At 37.0% G+C, this 27,333-nt stretch overlaps 2 protein-coding genes across 2 annotated transcripts; one reads left to right on the top strand and one right to left on the bottom strand.

Moving 5' to 3' along the window:
- Positions 1-1,266: 1,266 nt before the first annotated feature.
- On the bottom strand, positions 1,267-7,353 carry LOC113518675 (OCIA domain-containing protein 1-like). Its single transcript, XM_026903643.3, has 3 exons — positions 6,966-7,353; positions 6,002-6,128; positions 1,267-1,547 (listed from the first exon to the last, which is right to left on the bottom strand). The coding sequence occupies exons 1-3, from the start codon at positions 7,125-7,127 to the stop codon at positions 1,348-1,350; spliced, it is 489 nt and encodes a 162-aa protein (XP_026759444.3). The 5' UTR covers positions 7,128-7,353; the 3' UTR covers positions 1,267-1,347.
- LOC113518666 (uncharacterized) lies at positions 7,353-10,729 on the top strand. Its single transcript, XM_052896705.1, has 4 exons — positions 7,353-7,680; positions 8,062-8,751; positions 9,041-9,722; positions 10,435-10,729. Exons 1-4 carry the CDS (start codon positions 7,458-7,460, stop codon positions 10,727-10,729), a joined length of 1,890 nt encoding a protein of 629 aa, XP_052752665.1. The 5' UTR covers positions 7,353-7,457.
- The last annotated feature ends 16,604 nt before the right edge of the window (positions 10,730-27,333 follow it).

Genomic DNA, 27,333 nt, shown 5'->3' with positions numbered 1-27,333 from the left:
CCTCTTAAAACCTCGGTAAAGCCAAACTACGGTTGCCATCCTGCCTGCCAAGCGTGACAACTACCCCCAAAACCCTCCTTATGGGAGAGACTTATGTTCAGCAATGGTCTGTAAGCTACTAGTATGGTATGATATACTTGAATTATATATATTTTATACTATTCTAAACGAAATAATCTCGATCATAAACGAAATTGGCATTGAAACTGGTACAAAATAATCCATTAGTACTCACATTGTAAGGAATTTGCACGTGCTGCATATAAACTCTCGCAATTCGTTATTAAATCAAACGTTAAATGCCTAATTCAATTAGCAATAAACTGATAATAGTGGCAGGAAGGTGACGTCTGAAATTACGCTCTCTTGTTTTCTTGACGTACGTACAGACGTAATAATTTACTTAAAATCCTACAGATATATCAGGACTGCTGAAACTATGAGTGAACCATCTTTGTATCATATTTAACCCTTTGCCAACCGTATAGGATAATATCTTGGACCTGATGCATAGATTTATAAGAAAAAAAGGACGCGGTCTCGAACCCCGGACCAGAGGCAGACTTTGTACAAAAGTCGATTGATTCGGTACCTCTGTCCCATTCGTGTTTCTACCGTGAAGCAGTTGTGATTGCATGGCTGTGTTTCGGTTTGGAGGGTGGGATATGGCGTGAATTTACAGGATACAGAGGAATAACATCAAAGTCCTCAGGAATGGCAACGCATGGGGGGTATCATGGGTGAAACAGTATACTCTGTTATGTCCATGGTACTGCTCATGTCTATAGGTGACGGTTACCACTTTCCATCAGGTGGGCCGTCAGCTTGTTTACCATTCTAAGTTGTATAAAAAATAAGTCTCCAAAACATTTCTTCTTAAAACTAATTTATATCCAAGATATCGATCTTTTAGTGAAATCTTAGAACTTACGGTTTTTGTAGAAATTCCAAAATTTTATTTCACCAAGGGGTAAAGTATTCAAACCAAAAACTATGGAAACAGAAGAAAGAAATCAAGAACATATTTCCTGAATTTTTTTGGAATTTTTCCCTACCTTTAAGTAGGTCAAATTATCGTCTGGGACGGTATCGTCTGTGACGGTTGACGGTGTGCAAAAAAAAAAACACGGTTGACGGAGGCTTAATGGAGGTGCTGTTATAACTAAATCAATTTGTATAATCGGTTTCTAAAGGAATATAATATTTCGCTATTATTTATTTTGATTATTGAAAGAAATAAAAATAGATATTTCCTTTAATGATTTTTATTGTCACTTTGGTACTAGCAACGCCTTCAAAATAGGCATAAAACTTGACGAAGCACCGTAAAATAAATAGGCAGGAAAATTATTTTTTATGACCAGGGGAAGGGTCGCACTCAATGTGGTATTTTCTCATCACATTCCCGAGATGGCTGGAGGCGGGCAGCTGGCGTAGTTTCGCGTCACACTCAGCTGTGTACGAGATCCTTCCATACAGGTAGCCCATCCACGCAGCCATCAGCAGTTTCGGGTAGACGCCGAAATGTGAGTTTCTCTTCAAGCACCCTAAAAGGAAACATTCATAGAAGTAAGCAAACGGGTAGGAACGACAGCAAAACACCGAGGAGTATTGGAAATATAACTCAGTACTTAGCGTTTACACATCGGTACATTTTTGTTACTTCTATGAAAGTTTTCATGGCGTCCTCATTACGATTAGCGGTTTGAATCAGTAACAATTATAAAACAGTTAATTTGTAACTGTTTTCTTATTTCTGTTTGTAAATGTTTGTCTTAATAACGCTTTCGGGTAGCAGGAAAAAGAAACTCGGAACTTTAATAACTCGAGTCCTACATTACACGCCGGTTTCGTTCTTCTTCCGTTAGACAGTTTACCAGAGGGAGACTTTGTACCAAAGTCGTTTGCTTGGGTACCACTGTCCCATTCGTGTTTCAACCGTAAAGCACTTGTGTTGTGAGGGGTATCATGGGCGAAACAGTATACTCTGTTATGTCCATGGTACTGCTCATGTCTATAATCGACGGTTACCACTTTCCATCAGGTGGGTCGTTAGCTTGTTTGCCATTCTAAGTTGTATAAAAAAAGACAGAACAAAGTCTGTCTATCTGATCATTTGTCAAAATATTCTATTATAATTTTCTCTTAATTTTTAATAAGTGAAGTTGATTTAATAAGTGAAGTTAATAATAATAAAAGCTCCAAGAGAAAATAATATAACACTTAAATATTGTGTGTGCAAATGTTAACAATCTTTTTATATATTTAATTGTAATTAAAAGCTGTAAATAATTTAAGATATTCTTAGCCATCCAGTAATTAGAAATAAAGATTCTTATCGGGGGGAAGGGATTGTTATAAATGGTCCTTTTTTGGATGGGTGATAATGGAATGCTAACCCCGCCTGCGCTAACGGTATACGCCAGCGGGGTACCAATGAGAGATGATAGGTGAGAATGAAAAGGCAGGTCAGTTAGCCCACCGTGATGAATACATCTGGAATTCAGCATGGATGGATGGAGGTCGACCTGAGAGGGAATACTGGTAGCAATGGGACTGGCCACATTACTAATAATCGCCTCGCTTCCTTTCTAACAGCCCCATTGTTAGCAATATGCCCAATCGACGTGGTTTCCCTGGAAATCATCTTGGTTAATTCTTGTGGAATTCGTGACGATGGGCTAACTGATCTGTTTTCATCCTCACCTATCTCTCACGGGTGCCTCGTCAGCGTATATCGATAGTGCGTGCGGGATTGTCATTTCATCATCGTCTATAAAAAGATAGATCCGTTTAATGGAACAGATGTAAATAAACACAAATTTATATATCCAACCGATCAGGATGCTACCTGCGTCGCTACCTACTGGCTTGTAAAAACCTTACATTATGTTAGCAAATTTATTGCCAATAGGAACATTAACAAACATTTTGCTTAATTTTTTTTTTATACAATTTATAATGGCAAACAAGCTGACGGTCCACCTGATGGAAAGTGGTAACCGTCGCCTATAGACATGAGCAGTACCATGGACATAACAGAGTATACTGTTTCGCCCATGATACCCCCATGCGTTGTCATTCCTGAGGACTCAGGTGTTATTCCTCTGTACCCAGTAAATTCACGCCATATCCCACCCTTCAAACCGAAACACAGCCAGCAAACACAACTGCTTCACGGTTGAAACACGAATGGGACAGTGGTACCCAAGCAATCGACTTTTGTACAAAGTCTCCCTCTGATAACGTCTTATCCCCGATAGAACTCAATGAAATTGTATTCATCATTATCATATCAGCCCACTGCTGAACATAAGCCTCCCCCTAGGGGGGTTTTGTCAGTAGTTGCCACGCTTGGCAGGCGGATTGGCAACCGCAATTTTAGACTTTAGAGATGTTTTAAGAAGGACGCTGCTGCCCATCACACGCCCTCCTTTTGTCGCCTTTTATGGCACCCACGGGAAAGGAAGGGATGGCCTATTCGATGCCGGGACCACGGTTTTAAATACCAAAGACATAAAACATTTTGTATTTTTTTTCTTTCCCTATATATTTTTAGACACTTCTTTTGCCATTTTAAGAAAAGAATTTAAATTATAAGCAAAAATTATAATATATTTATATAATCTCTATTGTATGTGTTGTAATGTTTTTTCACCGCATATTAAAATTTCTGTTTAGCCAAACGTTGACTGGGAGAGAATGCTATACGAGGTCTGTCCGGAAAGTTCGTATAAAAGTGTTCTGGAATGCGAGAAAGAGGAGTGGGGAGGCCAGGTAAGCGCAGGACCCCTTCCTTATGTCCCTAACAATGCTTCAGTTCTGGTCTGACCGCCGTGCGGTGCGAACTGGCTTGTCACGCCATCTGTGAAGTTACCTCTTAACGAAACCCCGTCGGCATGGAGCCCGCTTCCGTTGAAGAGCAGCGCGTCGTAATCAAGTTTCTCTCGAAACTCGGCAAGAATGGCCGTGAAATTTTTGCCGATCTCAGAACAGTTTATGGGGATGATGCTGTGAAGGAACCAACCGTCCACAAGTGGCTAAAAAGATTCAGAGAGGGCCGAGAAAGAGTTCGATGTTCGGGGGATTGTCCATCAAGAATTCGTTCCTCCAGGCCAGACAGTTGATGGAAAATTCTACGTCGATGTGCTCAGACGCCTCAAAGCTCGTGTGGCACGAGTTCGTCCAGAATTGGCGCGAGAGGGGCGTTGGATTCTTCACCACGACAATGCCCCTGCCCACACCTCTCTTGTTGTCCGTGAGTTTTTGAGTAAAAATTCCATTACGGTGACCGAACACCCCCCTATTCGCCGGATTTGGCCCCGTGTGACTTCTTCTTGTTCCCAAAAACCAAATTGGTACTTCGGGGGCGGCATTTGGGGGACATAAATGAGATAAAAAAAGCTACGACGGGGCAGCTGAGAAACCTACAACCAGAGGACTTTCAAGGAGCCTTCTCACAGTGGAAACGGCGTTGGCACAAGTGCATTATGTCACAGGGGGAGTACTTTGAAGGGGATAAAATTGATTTACCTGAATAATTGTAAAATAAAATTTTTAAAAAACTTTTATACGTACTTTCCGGACAAACCTCGTATAGTAGTATTAAGTCCGCCTTTTGTACCAGACATTTTTTTTTTTTTGTAATGTGGTCAATAAAGCATAAATAAAAAATAAAATAAAATAAATTACAGTGAATTCTCAGGGCACAGAAAAAATAACACATGAGTCCTCAGGAATGACAACGCGTGGGGTATCTTGGGCGAAGAAGTACACTCTGTTATGTCCATGCTACTGCTCATGTCTATAGGCGACGGTTACCACTTTCCATCAGGTGGGCCGTCAGCTTGTTTGCCATTCTAAGTTGTATAAAAAATATATACGTGTAATATATGTGAGAGTCGCCGTGTGGTGTCAAATGTTTCGAAGCCACCTTCATTTTACTTGAAAGACTCTAATATCATTTACTCGGACAAAGTCTTTGCGTTTTCTCCGAAGTATGAAATTATCCTTTTTTAAAGATCATGTTTCGTTCGGTTTGCTTAATTTGAACAAATTTCGTCAAAGCCATCTCGAAAAATAGTATTATATTATCAAAGTATGATAATAAAGTATCAAACGGGTATTTTTAGGAAGTTTAAAGTAAAAAATAAAACAGGTTTTCGCGATTAATTAAAAAAAAAACTACTCGACGAATATAAAAACGTTTAAAGGAGACATTATGAACATGATACAAAATTGTCATATGGTATCTTCAAGATAGAATACATTTACGATGTTTAAAGTGGGGACAAAACGACACTTATATAAAAATTCTCCAGTCCATGTTATTTTAAAACTAACCATAACTTTGTAATTTCTTAACTTATTAAAAAAAAAACAAACACTATTTGGAAGGAAAAATTTTAAAATTTAACATTATTATACATTATTCTAAAATCCTACAATAGATACTGTATGTTAGAAATATATAACTAAAAAAAAAAATGAAAATTTTCAATTTTATTTTTATTTTATAGAATCTATGCTCAAAACAACTTGAATTTTTGTCTGATATATTAATTATACTTAATAAATCAATAATGGGTTTTATAACATATAGTTCAGGTTTTGTTACTCAATCAAAAAATATAAGCGGTTTTAAAAATTCAATTATTTTTTACTACAAATACAAAAGTAGTACAAATTTCAAAAACAGCTTTGTCCGTTTTTTAGCTAGTTTATTGAAAAATATACGTAAATATAAAATCACTTCAACTACAATATTTCCTGTCAATGTTTTTAATTCGATGCATAGTTTTAAATCATACGTTAAAATTTTATTATCTATTTTTAAACCCTTAAATGCGGTCCTTTGACCCCTCGTTTAGAAGAGATCTTTTTTTTACAAAGTTATTTTAACTCAATAAACAACTATATCAAGTTACTGGCTTGCGGCATTTCTTTTTCTATTTTCTACCTTAAGTCGCTATTAGTTTAGATACAAGTAACATTTGCTTACCAAATTTAATGGCAGCGTATGTGACAGTGGCGAATAGCGTGCTGAAAGGCAGACAGCGCTGGTAGAAGCTCTCCTTGTCGCATTGCTCGAGCGCTTTAATTTCGTCCTGCGTAAACTCGTAGTAGCGCTGTCGACGAATTGTTTCACATTTAAAAATGAATAAATTTTACTACACAAAAAAATTTACCTTAATCGTGATAAAACGTGTTATTTCAACTTAAAAATCAAACTGTTTGATTAAACTTCTATGGGACTAAATTGAAAGTGTGTTTTTTCAATTAAAAATAGATTTTTCGAAATTGATTTACAAATAAGAGAGGTCTGAAGTAACAAATATAAAAAAAAACGACCGAATTGTGAACGTCAATCGCATTTTGTAGTCAGTTCAAAACTAACTAAAATTTGTAAAACGAAGTTATCGTGTAACTTAAACACAGAGGGAGACTTTGTACAAAAGTCATCTGCTTGGGCACCTCTGTCCCATTCGTGTTTCAACCGTGAAGCACTTGTGTTTGCATTGCTGTGTTTCGGTTTGAAGGGTGTAATATGGCAGTGAATTTACAGGTTACAGAGGAATAACACCTGAATTCTCAAGAATGGCAATGCATGGCGGGTATCATGGGCGAAACAGTATACTCTGTTAGGTCCATGGTACTGTTCATGTCTACAGGCGACGGTTGCTACTTTACATCAAGTGGGTCGTCAGTTTGTTAGCCATTCTAAGTAGCATAAAAAAATTCTGGGTATAAAATGTTCCACGTGATCTTATCGAGAAACCATCGAAGTACTTAGTGGATTTGTCATGACGGGCAAACTGACTTGACTATGTACTCACCTATCATTACTGCCTAGTTCCTGGCTAGCGTACATTGCTATACAGATAGCGAAGATGAGTTATTATTACGCTAAAAAAAGTTTAGAAGTTCGCGTAAAGATATGTCTAGAGATCTACATGGATTCTCACCAAAGGATGGGTCACGTTACGAATAGGAGGGCATGCTTTGGTAGTGTGCGACTCCGCATAACATTTACAGTCCACTCCGTCTTTTTTCTCCACTTTTTTATCTTTTCCATTCATAACGTCGAATTGCATTAGCCAATCATCATGGAAAGAAAGGTTGGACATGCATATTTTCTAATTTTCTAATAAAATGTTACTTGGAATTTAGCAAATTTGACATATTTGTTATTTTGTCACCCGATGATAGTGTCAACGGTTTGCTTTTCAAAAATATTATGCAAGTTTTCATTGAGTATCCATACATAATACTGGCAATTAGCAATTATAAATATGTTGAAAAAATCACAATATAATGTCTATTGCCATCACTGTCAAATTCTTAGTCACAGTTTTAGAATTATGCCTCAAATTGGATTGGTGCCTCTAAGTAGGCACTGTAGTACAATACAAAGTCGGTAGTGGATAGCACTAGGTAAAAAGAGGATAGGAAAGCCGATGTGGCTTAACCTTATTGTGGTGCTGGCCTTCGTGGCAGCTAGCGTGGCCGGCGATCGCTACAGCGACTACTCGGCCGCCAAGATGCCACAGTACGAAGGCGGTGACTACGACGCACCACGTGACTCCGTAGCCTCAGCTGTTCTCGAATCTGAAGACTATCAAGGTCACTCACCAGATGCATCCGCTTCACCTGACTATAAGTATGAAGGAGAACTTAAAGGTATTTCTCTATTTTGAGTATACTTACCTTTGTTTAATTTTCTATATACAAATATTTAATTGAAATATTTAAGTTCAGTTTTATACAATAAAAAATTCCCGTGGATATATTTCTCTCAGAAAACGGTATCTAAAAATATATTTCACTCATATACGCCCGCGTACCCTCTACACCCCATTTCACTCACGCGAATCCTTGTATCCTGTCCTCTTGGGTATTTCCAAAATTTATTTCGTAGTGTTCACTTGGTCTTGTGTAAAATTTGATATTTTTGTGCTAAAACTAACAGTTTCGACTGCGTTGATCAAAAAGTTTGTTTATATAATTTAAGCATATTTTAGAATCGAAATGTGTCATGCCTTTACTTTTGCTTTCTTTCAGAGAAACAAATCAAATCATCATTGAAGGAAGTGGAAAGTGAGGACTTGTGGCAAAGACCTGTTAGACAACAGAGAAGTCGATCACTCATTGACAATGATGATTACATTGAAATAGATAAGCTTAGTCCCGAAGATGTGATACCAAAATTAAAAAGCAGATATCGATACGCAAAGCACAGGCCACGGCACAAAAGTTGGAAATCCGATAGAGATGTACGTATCAACAACAATAATAGAGATGAAAATGAAGAAGTTAATGATACAGAAAGCGAGGAGTTTAGAGATAAAGTGGATTTTCGAAGGAATAAGAATAAAAACTTGGAGGATAATGTAAACTATGAGCATAAAGTTACAACAAATAAAATAATTCGGAGAAAGCCGAGGCGATTGACTGCTGGATTAAGGACAAGTAGGCCAGTGCATGATATTGAAGAGGATATTGGTGACATATTACCAGACAGACGACTAAAAGAGGACGAGGCGTCTGATGACGATTTTAGTTTCGATGCACCGCCTCGGAATCGATTGGGTAACAATCGCTATCGACCCTCGGACGATGAGGATATTGTTGTTAAGCTACATAAGAATAAGCTAAAACAAGGCTCATACTCAGAATATAATGACTATTACGATATGAAAAGGGTAAATAATATTAAAAACAAGTTGCCAACTCTTCTTCAACGGACTAAAGGTAAATCATAGTAGTTTTAGTGCAGTAGTTATAAGTTGTACAATTCTATTGCATCAAATACTTACTACCTATCTCTTTCGATATAAAAATAGTAAAAAAGAAAATCTTTAAAACAATTTTTTTTATATGAAGCTTTCTTATAAGAAACTTTTTATTGTTTAGTGCTTTAAAAAAATGACTCGTTAACTAATTCGGTTTTCAATTATTTATGTTCTTATCAACTGTATGTAGAAGAAAGACAAGGAAAGGTTATAAATATGTAAAAAATATGTGTGTTGTGTGTGCTCAGCGAGGGCGTCCGCTCCGAGGCCAACATCGCTGCTCGAAGACTTGTTTCCTGGTCGTCGGGCGAATAATGGGTATATAACTATACCTGAAGTCGTCACGGAAGTTTTAAAGACGACAACCAGTTCAACTGAGACCAGTTCTCTTCAAACCAGCACTACTACTATTGCTACAATAACCTCATCCATTATGGCAATGTCAAATCTAATATCTACAACAAATACTTCAAAGGAATTGTCCTTAGCGGAGAAATCTAAATTGTCGATACTTAAGAAGGCTCAGAGGAAGGAGAGTTTCAAAAGCTTGTCGACGACGAAACCGCCCGTGCTGTTACAGGTGACGAGGAAACTGCCAACAGTGGTGATGGTAGAACCACCAGAGACCAACGAGCCGTGGCTGCGTGCGCGCGAAGTTTCTGACGACGCACCTGAACATTTGGATAAGGTTAAACGACTGATGCGCAAAAAGCTCATAGCTAACGCCAAGAACATTCAAGATTTGACAGACAATTGGGACGACTTGGTTTGCGACTACATCGATACAGCCTTGCTGGAAAATGGAGCGTCGTTTCTGTATACGAACTACGTTAAATTCTGCATCATACTGTATGGAACAATTGGTTTTTCGATTATGCAATTAGATTTCTTTTTTATATTTATCGAGAATGTATATCTATTCTATAATAAGTGATGTCTGTGTAAAATTAAATATATTGTCGTTGTCATTATCTTTCTTGATTTCATTCTTAATATTAATTTCTACTTGCTTCTCTTCGTATTGTGTGAAACAGAGTAACAAGAGAAATAAGAAAAATTTTATACATATAATAAAATTGGCAAAATCTTCATCACAGATGTAGGATCTATAGAGTTTCCCTTCAAGTTACCTAGTAAGATATTTCACAGAAAGATTAATATACTATTCAATAAGTGGATAGTTGTAGCCGTCACTTATGGGAGGGGGTGGGGGGAAGGTTTGTTAATAATGTGTATTACCAATCCTATAACTAGCAACATACTCTGTCTGATCGACCTCCACGTGGTACACCTGGAAACCATCGTGCTGAATTTCAAATGAATTTATCACGGTGGGCTAACTAACCTGTCTTTTCATTCTCACCTATCATCCCTTACTGGAGCCCCGTTAGCGTATACCGTAAGCGCAGGCGAGGTTACCACTCCATTATCATCTATTAAATCGTTACCTATGGACCTATAGGTTAACACCCATAGATTAGTTACAGAATATACTAGGAAGCCCTAGGTATTCGTCATGTCATCATTTATGAGGACTTAGGGTTATGCCTACGTACTATACAACTAACTAAGCCCAGCTATTTGGTGGCGGAAATAGAATAAAGTAATAAAATACAAGTATTATAAATAAATGCCTCAAAAGATTAAATGTTACAGGAGTTGATGAAACCTGGGCTCCGTCAATGGCGAACGTAGCAGAACGCGAGCTGACCGCGCTCCTGAGTGCCCATCACCACCTGAAAGATGTGGCATCCTCAACGTCGTATTCACCAGCCAGCAATATCCGTACACTCGAGACCTTATCAGCTAAAGCTCTGGATCCCCGAGTTCGTAGAGAGTGGGACGCCTTCATTGCAGCCAACAACTCCCAGAACTGTGTTTTCTCACTTTCTATAGCTTTTTTAGCTTTATTATACAACTTACAAAGATATAACTAGAATTTTTAATCAATATTTTTTACATATACGCCAGTGATATGTTTTCCCGATTATAGACTGCAGAGGTCATGTTTTCGGATCTTTCTAGTTTACGATTATAGTTCTGGTGATGAAAAACACAGATAACATGTCGATGTCGGCGTTATTAGGCTCTCCCGCTTACTACGTTGGATTCAGTGTTCAGTGTTTCTTTTTTAATAGGTAAGAATGGAATGGTCACCCTGCCAGCGTTATCGTCATACGCTGGCGGAGCACCAGTGAGAGATAGGTAAAGCAGGTCAGTTGGCCCATCGTAAAGAATTCCACGAGACTTAACCACGATGGTTTCCAGGGCGAAGTAGAGAACGTGGAAGTAGGTTTAACAGAGTATATTGATAGCAATGACCCCGTTTCTAATAACTCCATTTTTCCCCCCACATGCCCTATATTACGTTCATCATACCAGCAACAGACAAGCGCATTGGTTGACTATTGCGTTTTCATTTTAGCCGTTAACTGTCCACTGCTGAACATAAGTTTTCCTTATAAGAGAAGCTTTGCCAATAGTTGTCACGCTTGGCAGGCGTGTTGGCAACAGTTAGGATTTTGGAGATGTTTTAAGAGGGACGCTGATGCCCATCCCTCGATGTTGCCCATTCTTTTAGTCGACTCTTATGACACCCCGGGAAAGGAAGGGAACACACATGGCCACTGTTGCCATTTTCTACCTATTATTAAAGTTTATAATCATGAGTGTTAAGGTGTTAAGGTTCACTTTTGAATATCAATTTAAGGTGCAAGAAAACACACGTCTTTACTGAAATGGATATATTTTCAACTAACTTCAGTTTCATAACATTGTTGCTTTTAAACCTACGACGAGACATTAGTGGCATGGCATGAAGTTAACCAGTGTTTGTTTCTATTGTTGACATTATAAGTAAATTACTTTAACAGTGAGGATTATAATTATTAACAACTCAGTACTGAGGCATAACACCATAGTCCTCAAAAGTAGCAACGTGTGAGAGATACCATGAGGTCATATCCTATTCGGTGTAGCTATACCGTGCAATTCACGGTGCTGTTCTTTATTTTTTTTTTTTTTTTTATTTATACAACTTAAAATGGCAAACAAGCTGACGGCCCACCTGATGGAAAGTGGTAACTGTCGCCTATAGACATGAGCAGTACCATGGACATAACAGAGTATACTGTTTCGCCCATGATACCCCCCATGCGTTACCATTCCTGAGGAATCAGGTGTTATTCCTCTGTACCCAGTAAATTCACGCCATATCCCACCCTTCAAACCGAAACATAGCCATGCAAACACAACTGCTTCACAGTTGAAACACGAATGGGACAGAGGTACCCAAGCAGTCGACTTTTGTACAAAGTCTCCCTCTGTTAAGTTGCGGCTGGGCTGTTCACGTTTATTATTATTTTTAGTCACATTTCACCACATGATCCACCAGCTTGTTTTCCATAATAAATTGTATTTTATACTACGTGACAGTTCAATGCAAACCTTTGATGGAAGCCGAGCACAGCTGTACACGAATCTTGGAAACACCATACGTAACAGCAAGTTTTAAGTCACTGTAATTAGGTTGCGTTAACTCATTTATCAAAGCAGAGCGCAGAATGCAAACAAGTCGCTTGCTAGTAGATTTATAACATTACCTATTCAAAACTAGTCATGTGGTGGCTTCTATTTCGTGAGTTTATTACATCCCATCCTCTTGAGTACTACTTAGGTATTTTTTTTTTAATAGATGATAATGGAATGTTAACCCCGCCTGCGCTAACGGTATACGCTGGCGGGCCACCAGTGATAGATGATAGGTGAGGATGAAAAGGCAGGTCAGTTAGCCGATCGTGATGAATACACTTGGAATTCAGCACGATGGTTTCCAGGGGAGACCACGGGGAGGTCGACCTGTTAGGGTATATTATTAGCAATGGAACTGATAATCCGCATTACTAACAATCCCTTCTCCCCCCTGCTTAGGTATTATCTAATAAAGGTTTGCTAGTACAAATCTGTTTTAGAAATAAGCTCGTCCTCGCGCTATCTTAAGAATAGTAAAAATCTAGGTTAATATAATTCCTATAGCATTGTTCTGAATAAATTGTAATCTATTTCAATGTTTTACGTGTACAATAAAGGCAAGTTATTACCTAGAAATTTCTATGTATGAAATAGGTTATGGAATGAGCTCCCTATCGAGGTATTTTTAAAAAACTGTAGTATACTACAGTTCTTCCTTCAAAAATCCTTCAAAAAATGGTGTAATAGTTTCTTCAGGGTCGGCAATGTACGCGTCCCTAGTATTACAGGCGTTCGTAGGCTACGATAGCCTTTTATCATCAGGTAGGCCGTACTAGGCGTAGGTCCTAAAAATGTAGGTAATTTTTAGGATGGAAATACCATTTTCAGAATAAGAGTGACTTTTTGAGATCGGATCAGCCTGTCTGTCCACTGCTGAATAAAAGCCTTCCACTTGGGGGGGGGGGGGGGGTTTGGTAATTGCTATGCTTGGCAGGCGGATTGGCAACCGCAGTTAGGCTTTAAAAATGTTTTAAGAGGGACGCTGCTGCCCATACCTCGCTTTCCCTTAGTCGATTCTTACGACACCCATGGGAAAGGAAGGGGTAGTCTATATTTATGCCGGGACTATTAGAAAGAAAGAAAGAAAACATTATTAGAATGAGTACGTAGAATTTATGGGCTTGGATCAATAGGAAGAGAATGAGAATGCAGAAGTTTAACAATCGGATCAATATTCCAAGAAAGAATGAACAATTTTTAGGATAAGATCAACATGGGATCAAGGGAATGTGTATGGAGGAAAGGTATATTTAATTGTTTGTCTCGAATTGTAAGCAAAATTGTAAATTAAAAATTTACATCTGTCTCTCGCTGTAATTATTCATATTAATATTTATTTGGGAACTGGGACAAGGCCAGTGAAATAATTATGGGTAAAGTGGAATGTTAAGTCCACAGTAATCGTGACAGTAAATCCATCGCCATCGTTCATGGCTCTAACTAGATACTCACGGGATTGTAATTGTGACAATTTTCTTTTTTGTTTGTTTATTAACTACATACTTAAGTATATATATTAAATTGTTGTTTATAATTCGAGATACCATTATGTTTTAAGGAGTTTTTGAGTATCTTACAAATGAAATATAAATTACTCTCAACCATTTAGAAGTAATTGTATCCTTCTATTTTTTTTTTGATCTGTGAAAATGGTATGGTAACCCCGCCTGCGCTAACGGGATACGCTGGCGGAGCACCAGTGAAGGGTGATCGATGAGAATGAAAACAGGCCAGTTAGCCCATCATGATGAATTCATCAGGAATTAACCATGATAGTTTCCAGGGAGAAACGCGAGGAGGTCGACCTGGTTGGGTATATTGCTAGCAATGGGATTCCCAGTCTCTATTACTAACAATCCCTTTTCCCCCTGTATCGTCCTATTGTATTATACCTACTGCGTGTTTTTGTTTTTAATGGATGATAATGGAATGCCCACCAACCAACCCTGCCAGCGCTGGAGGGTGGAGGGGGGGGGGGGTAGGGATTGCTATTAATGCTGACTACCAGTCTCATAACTAGCCATATACCCTGTCACGTCGACCTCCACGTGGTACCCCCCCGGAAACCATTGTGTTAAGTGTAAGTGTGTTCATCACGGTGGGCTAACTGTCCCGCCTTTTCATCCTCACCTATCATCCCTCACTGGTACCCCACCAGCGTATACCGTTAACGCAGGCGGGGTTACCATTCCATTAGCATCCATAAAAAAACCCAGCCTGCGCTATCGGTATACACTGGCGGGGAACCAGTAAGGGATGATAGGTGAGAATGAAAAGGCGGGACAGTTAGCTCACAACGAATTCAACGATAAATTAGTTACGATGGTTTCCAAGGGGAACGGAGTGTGGAAGTTGACATTTATTTATTTATTTATTACATCCACTGGGTGAGCCTTACAGTCTTCCAATACGCTCACCCAGGAAAGCATCAGTACAATAACATATAAAAAAGGAATATTATACATAAATAACAAGAATAATATAAAAAGACTTAAGCAAAAACGTCTGAACACAAACACTCTGTGGTCACTCGACGAAACTCCAGCAAGTTGGAGGCAAATACATCCAATTGCGGATACTGGCTCAAAATATCATTGAGTAGTTTAAATGCAAGAGATAGGGGAGACATGATAGGGTATATTGTAAGTGATAAGGATTAATTTCCCCATAACTAAAATATATAATCCCTTCCCCCCTACCTACTACGTGTAGGCCAATTATGGTGACGAGCCGTTAAAATATTAAGAGGTAGCGAACAAATCCATTTTCACATTTAAATTAAGAAGTAAGGGAATCTTTATTAAATTTATGCGTAAAGCTTTACCTTGTCAAGATCTTCATTTATTAAAAAAGTATACGTAGTCGCTGACATCGTGGAGTTCTTTCGAGGATGGAAAAAGGAAAAAAATGTATTGTGAAACTCGATCACAGAGGATTTTACTTTTGTTATGACTGCCTAGTTTTTTTTTTTTTATATATAAATGCAAACAACTATTGGTGTACGTTGGCGATATAAGTGAAGGATATATTTTTTTTTAATGTGTGAAAATGAAATTTCAAATTGATTAAAAAAGTCTTAGGGAACGATTTTTTTAAAATAAAAATCTATGCCATGCCGCCTGATTGGGTTGGTATCTATTATGGCGAGTAGGTTAATATGTTCCTCTTAGTGGGACAGAGCCGTGGCCAGGGAAACAATAATAAGTTTTTTTTTAATGGATGAAAAAGGAATGGTAACCCTGCCTACACTATCGATATACACTGGCGGGGCTTCAGTGATAGATGATAGATGAGGATGAAGGCAGCCCAGCCGGCCCATCGTGAAGGATTCGACAAGAATTAATCATGATGAGTTCTAGAGGGAACAGCGTGGAGGTCTACCTGATAGAGTATATTGCTAGTAAAGGCGCCTGTTAGAACTCATTACTAACAATCCCTTTCCCCCCAGTGAAGGATATTAGGTGAGTATAAAGTCAGCTAAGTTGTACTGAATTCAGCAGAAAAATTAATCGCGATCGTTTTCAGACGGATCTTCCGATGATTATAGTCCAGTAAGTTTAACAAATCGGAAACTATTTATTTTATTTATTTATTTATACTTTATTGTACATATTAATAATAAATAAAAAAAAATAAGACAGTGGAAATCAAATGGATAAAAGCGGGTTTTACTCTGTAAGAGTTTTCTTCTAGCGAATCCGAAATGGAAGGAGCGTCTATATCAGTGGGTAGAGGGGTGTACAAAACTATATTTACCTTTATGTCTTTATACAAATATTTACAAGTAGGCACATATAGAAATCACTAGAAATAGCCTAGACGGCGCCTGTAAATTTTAATAATGCATGAATAGACCTATCAGGATAATATACTTGATATAAGAAATGATAATGCGACGTTCGTAGCTCCCTAAAAACAATAACAGATTAATATTATTTCCGAATAAAGAAGCAGATATGTTTCTTAAAATTCATATTTAAACTTGTTTTTTTAAAGGAGATCAGATATTATTCTTAGATTCGACATAATGTGAACATCGTAGTGTGTGTTTGAGGACAAGTGTATCTATCGTGTTGCGCTAAGTCAGTCCATTTCCCATTTTCATCGCGTGAAACAACTGAAAAGCACAGCAACGGTTTGATCTGAATGCCATCTGTCGGCGCGAGTGTGTCGCGCGACGGCGGCGGATAGGGGGCGGCAGCGTCGCGCCAATTGATTGCGCGGAGGGAGAGCTGCCAGTGCTGGCAGCGGCATTATTTAATTATTTATTCGCCGCGCGAGCCGCGGGCCGGAGGTCGGTCGTGGTCTAGTGTACGGGGCCGGCGCGTCTCCCCGTCTCCCCGTCCAGTGTTGTTGTATCGAGTCTCTCCCCGTGTTCCAAGTGACTATTATGAGTGACAGGGACAGGTCGTCGCCCTCCCTCACGGATACGCCGCTGAAGACGTACATCGGCCGACACGACGACGACTACCCCCTCATAAACGGAAACGGTGAGTAGCCCATCAAAATAAAGTGCTAAGGGTCGAGAGGTGGTGGTGCGTGGGGCAGCCTGCAGTGCGCGGCGGGCGCACGGCCGTGGGCGCGCATCACGCGCTCCGGGCCGTGCCGCGTGCTCAGCACGAGCAGCGCGTGGCGGCGATACGCACCGGGGCAGTGGGTCACCGGCGCTGCGCGCCGACAGTTCGCCGCGCTGCGGATCCCGCAAGCGATAAACTTTGCCGCATTGAAGCTTACCGCAGGTTCGATCGACCCGCCGGTGGCCCCTTCCCGAAATCTGTATAGGTATAGGTACCTACACCGTGCACATACAACTAGCTGTAGTGGGCCGTCTGACGAAAACGGAAGCTTTCTGCTATCTTTGGAGTCCGCCGGCGGGTGTGTAGTGATCGTGAGTCGACCGGGCCGCTATTGCGGTGCTATGCTTGCGATGTGCTGAACTGTTGGCTTGTTGAGAAAGCGAGAGGGGTGCTTCGGTGCGGTCCCCAGCTGTCGCGGATCGATACGGGGTGACCTTAGGTCTTAAAGTCGAGTGAGTCTTTGGAGGGTGTTATCGCGAGATAACGTCGGAGGAATGTCGCAGCCGGCGCTGCCGTATATCGCGCGCCGCGCTCCGTTCGCCACTCGACGGGCCGTCACTGAAAAACTTCCGTCACATTAATAAATATTGCTCACGTGATCTCTGAAACAGATTGAACGTTTCTCGGAAGTTGTATCGGCTTAAATCCATCATAGCGATTTATTGAACGTAAATTAATTTAATATTTACTCTCGCCACGGTACAGAGTGGCAGCGTAAACGTTTTGTAAGTTAATACTTAAAAACTTATGTTTCAACTTCGCGTCCCGAACTATCGTGAAACTAAATTTAGACACCTGGAAGTGTTAAATTGCGTTTTCAGGTATTTCAAGGGAAGCACTGTTAGGAATGTAGGAATGTTATTAATCTGGAGAGCTGCGCTTGTAAATTGTCTGGCTATGTTAGTCTCCACTTATTTATTCTAACAGTTGGTGTAGGTGCCTGAAAAACATAAGTTAATGGATATGCAAATCTACACCTAATGTCAATATAAAGAAGGTAAAATACCACATGTCATCCGTTAGTGTCTTGAATATAAAATATACTTTTACCATCATGTGGCACAACAGGAAAATAATGTTTCTTTGGATAAAAATGGTTGGTTGGAAATCCCTTATATTACTCTATCACACACCGTTTAAGTCATTCATAATTACATGCAGTTACTTCATTCATTTATTACAATTTGCAATATATATGCACCACCATAACTGTTAAACATGACTAATAATGTTTTTTGGGTTATAAGGGTACAAATATAAAAGGATTAATTTATATTCGACTTTACTGTACACAAAAATATAAAATAGATAGATATACCAATCGACAGAGAAAAGGAATTGACAAAAAGTGAGCTAAATCATTTATAGTATTCTATTCATTTATTCATGAATTTATAGTATAATATATATATATATATATATATATATATATATATATATATATATATATATATATATATATATATAATAAGTAAATTATGCAGCAGGTATTACGCACAAATACGTGGAATAAAAAATTTATACCAATATTATTATAAATAATTATTCCCACTACAAGAATGTACATACAGTTAACTATTATACACATATGTATTTTACTATTTACTTTTTAATTATACACATTAAAATTAAAATGAACACAGAACTAACAAAAAAATATATACTGTAGTTAAATTTACATTCTTGTTTTAATTAATTCGTGTGTCATTGCCACGGACAAGAAATGGCTTAGGTATTTTATACACAAATAAAAATAGTTACAATAAACACATGGAGTTAAAAAAAAGAACCTTTTTTAGTTATTTACGATATTTAATTAATTAAGGAAAAGGCTAAATTATAAAAATAAAAATATGTCATAAGCCAAAATAAATTAATTTTATAACTTGTAGATATTTGTAAATTTAATTACTACTTATTGACTATGAATAATTTAGTAAAAAAATACGTATATATTTTTTTAAATAAACGATATCTCGTTTTGTATTTTTATCTAAAGACAATAGGTATACATAGTGTTTATATACAGATATAAATAGTCCTTGATCTAAGTATAACATAATTGTTCACACCAGTTGCCTAGACAAGACTAATATAGTTATTTATCTGAGTCTAAAACTAGGTTAGTCTATGATAAGAGACGGTAGAAGCCGATGCAGGGATCCAAGCTTAGATAAGGCACTCGTCAATCTTAGCAAGCAAACGAGAACAAACGCAAGGGAATGTAATAATATATATATATATATATATATATATATATATATATATATATATATATATATATATATATATATATATATATATATATATATATATATATATATATATTGGGGTAACAGAACCCCTGTACCGAACGGTTTCTGAGACGGGTCGACTGTAAAAATCGGCAAAGACGCGTATAAAGAAGAAATCTTTATTTCAGCAACCGATATATTGGAATGTACGGTTGAATCGTAATGTTCGTATCCTAATAAATCATATCACAGGGGGTAAAAGGTTTGTTAGTAATAGAGACTGAGAATCCCATTGCTAGCAATATACCCAACCAGGTCGACCTTCTTGCGGTACCCCCTGGAAACTATCATGGTTAATTCCTGATGAATTCATCATGTATAAAATGTGTGAGCGGTCAATAACCTATATCATGCACAGGACAACTACCCCGATAAAAATCTTGGAAAACATATCATATTATGTTTACATTTTGATATGATTTACCATGGAGCGTCTACAAAGTATCATATGATCACCAAGCGATTTTTTTAGTGTCATTCTAACAAAAAAATATTGGCGCTCAATTTGAAAACTAAGTAATTGTTTTTGTGTCTCCGCAGTAGTACAATAATCTAATAAGAATGTTGCCTCATTCATGCTTGTTCAGAACCATTAACATGTAGTCGGTTTCATGTCCCACAATTATTTCTAAATGACGAATTACCACATTGTATTGGACGAGTTAACTGAAGTCACTGAGGTTTACAATTGGTCTCCAAACAAGGATTAGTAATTGACAAGGCCGTTTGACGATAAGTAACAAAACATGATTTTAAACAATAATAAATCTGCTTAAATTATAAAAATGGATAGTGCTCGTAGATGAATAGAATTAGTGTAATAGAAAGAAAAAGACGAGAGAAAAGAGAGAAAAAATATTATAAAAATCCATTATTTAATTAATTTAATTTTCACTAAAAACTCTTAATTAAATTAAAATTAATGAATTAAATTAAAATCAATAAATTAAATTAAAATCAATAAATTAAATTAAAATTAACGAATTAAATGAATTAATCAATTAATTAAATTAACGAATGAATTAAATTTAAGTTAAAATTTAATTTTATAAACCATGCTATTTCTATTGCTTCTTTCATTTTTTATACGTTTTTAGTATTTTCTAATAATTTGGTGTAACAAAACTGAGAATTGTGAGATAGCTTTACGTCTTTGGAAAGTTCCCAAAATTTTTTAATATTTATTTAACAACTGCATCTGTATGGATAATTGATTCTTTAATTAAATCTATAATTCTGTATATAGATGGTTACAGTCGAGGTAAAAATTTTAAGGGATTGAACTAATACATCTAAATAAGATAAAATTTGATTAAAAAATTAATTTTAAAAATATAAGACATGACATTTATAAACATATTCACACAACGTTCTGCTAGTAGCTAGAAATATTTCTTTTATTACGTAATCTTTTAAAAACTTCAAATTTCATATTCCTATCTCATTTCTTTTGGCAGACAGATCAGCATACATCGTTGGCACAACAATACTGTAATAATAAACGGTAAAAACGGCAACAGAATTGCATGCATCTTTAACTCGAAATATCATCTAATAAGAGTTGGGTATATTGTTTACTTCGTGTTATTTGTTTCGTTCCGTTTGTTCATCGTTATTTAATTAGTAAACAGATGATGAGAATGCATCACTGATAAAACTAATGGCAATTGTTTAGAATGTTTCTTTATTACCTATACCATTAAAAATGGGGCCAAACGTAACGTTTCACTGACTTAAAAAGTTGTATGATCGTTGACACAAAAAAAGAGGGTTTAAATATTGACTGCAATTTTTATTTATTTTCGTGACATTTTTTTTTAACGAAAGTGTACTCTCTTGTTGGTCTCATAGTTTTTTTTTTTATTGATCTATCTTTTCCTACGCAAAAAATACACGAATCGCAATTATTTTATAAAATTTTATGTGTTCGAATTATATTATATTTTTTATTTTTATTATTTTTTTTGTGTGGAGTTTCTTTTTAAAACTTCACACCACTCATTGGACTCGTTTTTTTCTGTGTCACCATTTTTCTTAAACTTATCACTTAACCTAATATTTTATTTTGATAGTTTCACAGTTACTGCTATATGTCTTACATTAATTAGTTAATTTTGATTTAAATCTATTAGAAATTTAATTCATATTAGTAATAAACATAAAGATATGATATCAAATTGAAAATTTAATGTTAAAGATGGATTTAGAGAATAATGCACAATTGGAATGCATTTTAGGTAATTATAAATTAATTTCTAATATTCCAGCGACGTTTGTAGTTAGATTCTAAATATAAAATAAAAAAAACAAACAAACAATAAGTCGTTTAGCTAAGGAGCATTTATAGTGAACAGAGATTTCGGAATATATAGTAAATAATCAATTAAACGGTATGGGTGTAACTTTTGTAAGGAAATCTAGAATGTTTTATATCTATCTACAAGATCAGTGTTATATATTTAAAATACACTTCTGGATTATCAATTTTAAAATCACACACCGTCACACGCGTTTTTATTTTTATGTCAAGATATCTGTGTGACGTTCGAGATTTGCGGTTTACAGTTCGCGGATACGAGGCGTGGATACACCTAATAATAATAATAATTATTGAGCACTTGTTATCTCACTGCGCCTTATAGATAACACGAAATTCTTCGTGTAACGGGCGCTCAACTCCATTAGATAACGTTAGATATCTGTAAAGATTAGTCCACAACTAATAATGTAGTAAAAATAATCAAGCGCCGATCACGTCGCCAATCAATTTGCGATGACGTTATTGACTTTACTCGTAGGTATTTAGCTACCGTCAGAAGAAGAATGTTCTTAATTTCATTCGTATTTCTTTTTCTTTGATGTTATTAATTTTAAATTAATTTTTATAATTTTTTCTGCAATTGTTAGGGTTAAGTCACATGATGGTCTCATTCTAGTTTTTTTTATGCAACTTAGAATGGCAGGCAAGCTGACGGTCCACCTAATAGACAGTGATAACCGTCGCCTATACACATGAACAGTACCACGGACATTACAGAGTATACTGTTTCGCCCATGATACACCCAATGCGTTGCTATTCCTGAGGACTCAGGTGTTGTTCCTCTGTACTCTGTAAATTCACTGCCATATATCACCTTTCATACCGAAACACAGCCATGCAAACACAACTGCTTCACGGTAGAGACACGAATGTGAAAGAGGACATATATGCAGTAGCAAAATTTGATTATTTCGTGTTACAAATGAAGTCGTATTAAAACTTAGATATATTGGCGCAAAAATGATAAAAATAACTAATTACTTGACTTAGAAGTTAAGATTTCTTAACGTAATAGCGCTAGCATGTTCGGTTGACACCTGCTGACACCGACCCCCCCACTCCCCACCGGACTGCCCCCTCTGGCACCGTCGCTTGGCATCCGATGCCTGCAATGCTCAATTTAACATCAACAGAATGGTCCATTCACTGATTTTGTTCCACGCCTCAATAGCTAACGTGCATCGTGCAAACATGAGCAAACTTTAGTTTGTACTTTGAACGACTATGGGTAGTTTAGAGATGAGACCATAATGGAATGGTAACTCCGCCTGCGTTGTCGGTATACACTGGCGAAGTACCAGTGACTGGTAAAATAGGCGAGGACGAAGTTTGATCAATTGGTCTAGCGTAACTGATGTCTCTAGATTGAACCACGATAGTTTTTAATGAGAATTACGCGGAAGTTGATCTGATTTGGTGTATAACTAGCAATGGAGCGATTCATTCACTTTACTAACAATTCCTTACCTCCCGTTGTTAGTAATGGCAGTTAGCAATACAATTTCTGTCAGCCTCTATGCGACTTTCTTTTGAACTGTTTGACTTTATTTTTACTTAGCTGCTTATACTGAGCACAGTTCTATTTCAGAGAACATTGCGACACATACATGCACACGACTATACATTGCTAATTATTATTGTTATTTGTTTATGTTTGTTTTTAATTAGATTGTCATACTTAGTTTTTTCATTCATGCTACTGTGTGAGTCGCGTGATTCTGTGAATAAATTCTTTCTTTCTTTCCTTCTCTTTCTTTCTTTCTTAGCATCTCTCTCTGGTACCCTGCCCATGTAAACTACACGGTTGGCCATTCTATTGTCACCCATTAAACCGAATCGGTAACATTAGATATTTATTTTTAAATTTATCTATGTAGGTAACTACTCGTGTTACTACCGCTAATAAAACTCGTTCCCTAAATTGCACCGGCTGAAATTCGAACCTGGTACTTCATTTACAAAAAGCAGCATGTTCACGACATGCTATATGTGCTAAAGGTAGTTCTTTTTCTAAAACAAATCTCAAGATTAATGCGCTCTTCCGCTCTATCTGATTTGAGCTAATATAAATTTGATGTACATGGAGATAACGCCAAATAAGATATGTGCCTTTCCCATGGGAATTGGCTGCTACGTCATATTAGAGGTTGATACCTCTGATGTGTAAAATTTCAAGTCTGTTCTATCCATACGGATTGTGCATTGATACGATTGACATATTATCAGTCAGTTACTTTCTTTATAGACTGAGTTGCTTTAAACTTTTATATTTCAAATCAAACTAGGTAATTGATCTGACAAATGTCGTCCTATCCAAACTCCAACTTTATTTCTTAATTTTTTTTTTTAGTAGTAAAACTTCAATTTTCAAGTGGCACGTTTACTAACGCACAATACTTTATTGTTATTAATATAAATGATAGCTTCTACCCGTGTCTTTATTCGCGTGACCCGGATAAATGGCCATCTCGGTTTCAAATACTACACAAATTAATTCAACAATACAACACAACGATTGGTTGAGCCTGTTAAAGCGGCTAGAGTTAATAAACAATAAACCAACAAACCCATTTATATAATATTAGTAAGAAGTAAACAGGACTTGATCGTAAATTAAGACAATAAACAATTCATCTTGATTAACATCTCCATCATAAACATTATCAAGTTTAAACATAACAACCCGTCTCTGCCTGTAACAGGAGGATATTTGGCTCACTGTTACAGTGCCGACCAGGCGATCCGGTATAGAGCTGTATTTCGGGTTTTCCTTTTTCTTATCTCTTTATTTTTTTTTGGTATACAATACTATCTTAATCACCTCTTAGTACATCCCGATATGAAAGAGATTGGTGATTTTAAATGGATGATGATGGAGTGGTAACTTCTGCGCTAACAGTATACGCTGGCAGGGCATTAGTGAGGGATGAAAGGTGAGATGAGGAATTCAGCACAATAGTTTCTAGGGGGAACCACATGGAGATTGACCTGACAGGATATCTTACTAGCAATAAGTCTGGTAGTCCCCATTACTCTGTCTGGTAATCCATTCCCCCTATTGGTGATATATTGTGGTCAAGTCTGAAACACGGACTCTAAAATTTATTTCTAAAAACACAGTTTTCAATTCGATATTTATCCTTATAACAAAGTACCGCGTTTATGATCCACTGTTCATTGCAAAGGTTGATTAGTAAAGAATGTTACTAGCATCAAGTTCGCCTTTTGTACCATATTTTCATTTGGTCAATAGAGTTATTTAAATGAATAAGTAAATCCTCATCAAATGATTTAATTCTGTATTGTATTGCTATTAATATTAATTTACCCCAGATTGAAGCCAGTTTGTCTTAGAAAACAACCGAGTCGCTAACAATTCGCATTTATAGTGGACTACAAAAGATATTGCAATATTGCTTGCAGATGGAGATCGCTTGCAAATCTAATCAGTTCGCCAAGTTAATGTCACTATTTTTATCATAAATAGATTCCAGTGACACTATCTCGGAACGTAGACCCCTCCAACTCAAGGATATAGTGTATATGCGTCTTATAAATAAATATAAACAATAATAAAATCATTTTGAATACAATGTTCAAGGGTTTTTAGTCCCAAACCGTTAGCAGATATGGGATAGATCTAATAAATAAATGTAGGTCATAAAAAAAGAAGAAAAAATTGGTGTAGCATGTAAAAGTAAGACATACGTTGATTTTTTTTTAATGAATGATAATGTAATGGTAACCCCACACGCGCTATCGGTATACACCGACGGGGCACCAGTGAAGGATAATAGGTGAGGATGAAGTAGGTCAGTTAGCTCATCATGACGAATTTAACAAGAATTGTTCACGATGGTTTTCAGGGGGAACCACGATCTAATAGGGAATATTGCCAGCAATGGGGCTGCCGAACTCCATTGCTAACAATCCCTTTCCCCCCAAATATAGGTTGATTAAATACATACATATATACATAAAAAACACTTAGATTAATACGAATAGCAAACAATGTACAAATATTCGTACCGTGTAGAGATCAAAGTCATAACAAGCCCAAAGCCGAGTGTGCGGTCAATCAACGTGAAGTTATGTGAGGAAGTTATTTTAAGAAGCTGCCCGGTGATAAGGAATGACAGAATAAAATATATGTATATAAGAGAGGAAGTCTAAGTAGCTCCAGCGACAGGGAAGTTGCAAGGTAACCGATTATCTCGTTATAAGCATGTCATGCGCAGGAATGGACTTTATAGTTTAAAGAGGATTGATGTAAAGGTACATTAGAAGTTGGGAAGGAATAAAGATTGTATAAAAGATTTCACGTGCTCGTGACCGGAATACTGTCGAATGACCGAGATGAAATGCCTGTGTCTTCATCCCAAGTGCTATGGGTATACCAAATTTCTTCTCGCTTTATAGAGCCGTTGAGACGTCAAATAAACACACTTTCACTTTTGTAATGTATAATAATTAGTAAAGATGGCAGCTGTTTCTATTCTATAGCAAGCATAGAAATGAGAAATAACAGGGAGCAATTTAAAGAAAAACTCAGTAATGAATCACGTCTTATCCTTGGATAAAGAAAGTTGCCACCGAAATATACGGGCGGAGTCCAGTGTAGACACTGAGAATCGAATAAGTATAGATAGAATGGACCGTTCAACCCCTGCCTTGCTCGCCCCCGAGCAGTGTCAACAAGCGATCGGAATGCCCCAATCGAAGAGCGCGCCTAAATAAATTTAAGCAGTTTAATTTACAATTTATCAAAAATTAATTCGCTCCAAGAATTTTCACGTTAAAATTGTTGTCGTTAACAAATGCTTTTTATGTTTATTCTCAGGTTTTCTTGTCTTTCTAAATTCGCCTTCGTATACAATCTTGACCTCGCTCTCGTATCTGTGTCAATTCACACAAAAAGTGAACATTATTTTCAACCTATATACCTGGACCTTTCCATGTTTAAATCTGAACCTCAACTAGCCGAGATATTACTCAGTATCTTAGCCAGATTTACGTAGAGCTAAATAGCTAGCTCGAAATAGCGTTTGACCTAGCGATAGACAATAAATAAAGCATGTTTAAAGAAATGGCCGCCACATAGGTATTCCGATTGAAGAAGAATTTTCCGGTCAGATTACGTTAGATGTTATTACTTGCAACTGGAAATAGCTGAGATGTACGCGTCTTGACGTGCCACGTCTGTCTTCAGACGACGTACTGCACCGATATTGGTTTCACATTCTGTACGCTACCATAATATTATTCAAGCAGAAGTTGAAATATTCGAGTTTAGTACGCAGATTTGTGCGTAAGTTTATAGATTTTGCTTCGCTTCAAGCAGGAATTTGCTATAGTCTTACTATAGATACGTCATATAGAAGAATAAAAGCCATATTTTGTAGAGGTTATTGAACGTGATTGAACGAAGTAAGGGACCGAAGTGAAGGTAAAAATATAAAATTATATGATTATAAAAAAATGCTATAATAGCGTCGTCGTATGCTGCCCTGAGTTATATACCACAAAGATGGTGAGTTCCAATTGGTCTGACGACAAAAAAATGTGTGGCAATTTTATTTATATTACCAATTAACTTTTCGGCGATGGTATATATCGATAACGAATCGTGATGACAGTAGGATCATCCCTATCACGACAAGAGCCAACAAATATCTTTGACTCCTCTATTACGGATTATAGTACACGTTAGTCTATTTACTTATTTTTATATTAAAAATGGAGATTGATCTCAATTCAGTTGCATCTTTTTATTTAGTTCTGCGGCAAACTTTGACATTTATAAATCGAGCGAGAAAAA

Source organism: Galleria mellonella, unplaced genomic scaffold (genome assembly GCF_026898425.1).
Source record: "Galleria mellonella isolate WM207_F2 unplaced genomic scaffold, CSIRO_AGI_GalMel_v1 utg33, whole genome shotgun sequence".
NCBI lineage: Eukaryota > Metazoa > Arthropoda > Insecta > Lepidoptera > Pyralidae > Galleria > Galleria mellonella.
The sequence above is the reverse complement of the archived record's forward strand: the minus strand, read 5'-3'. Positions and strand labels throughout refer to the sequence as shown.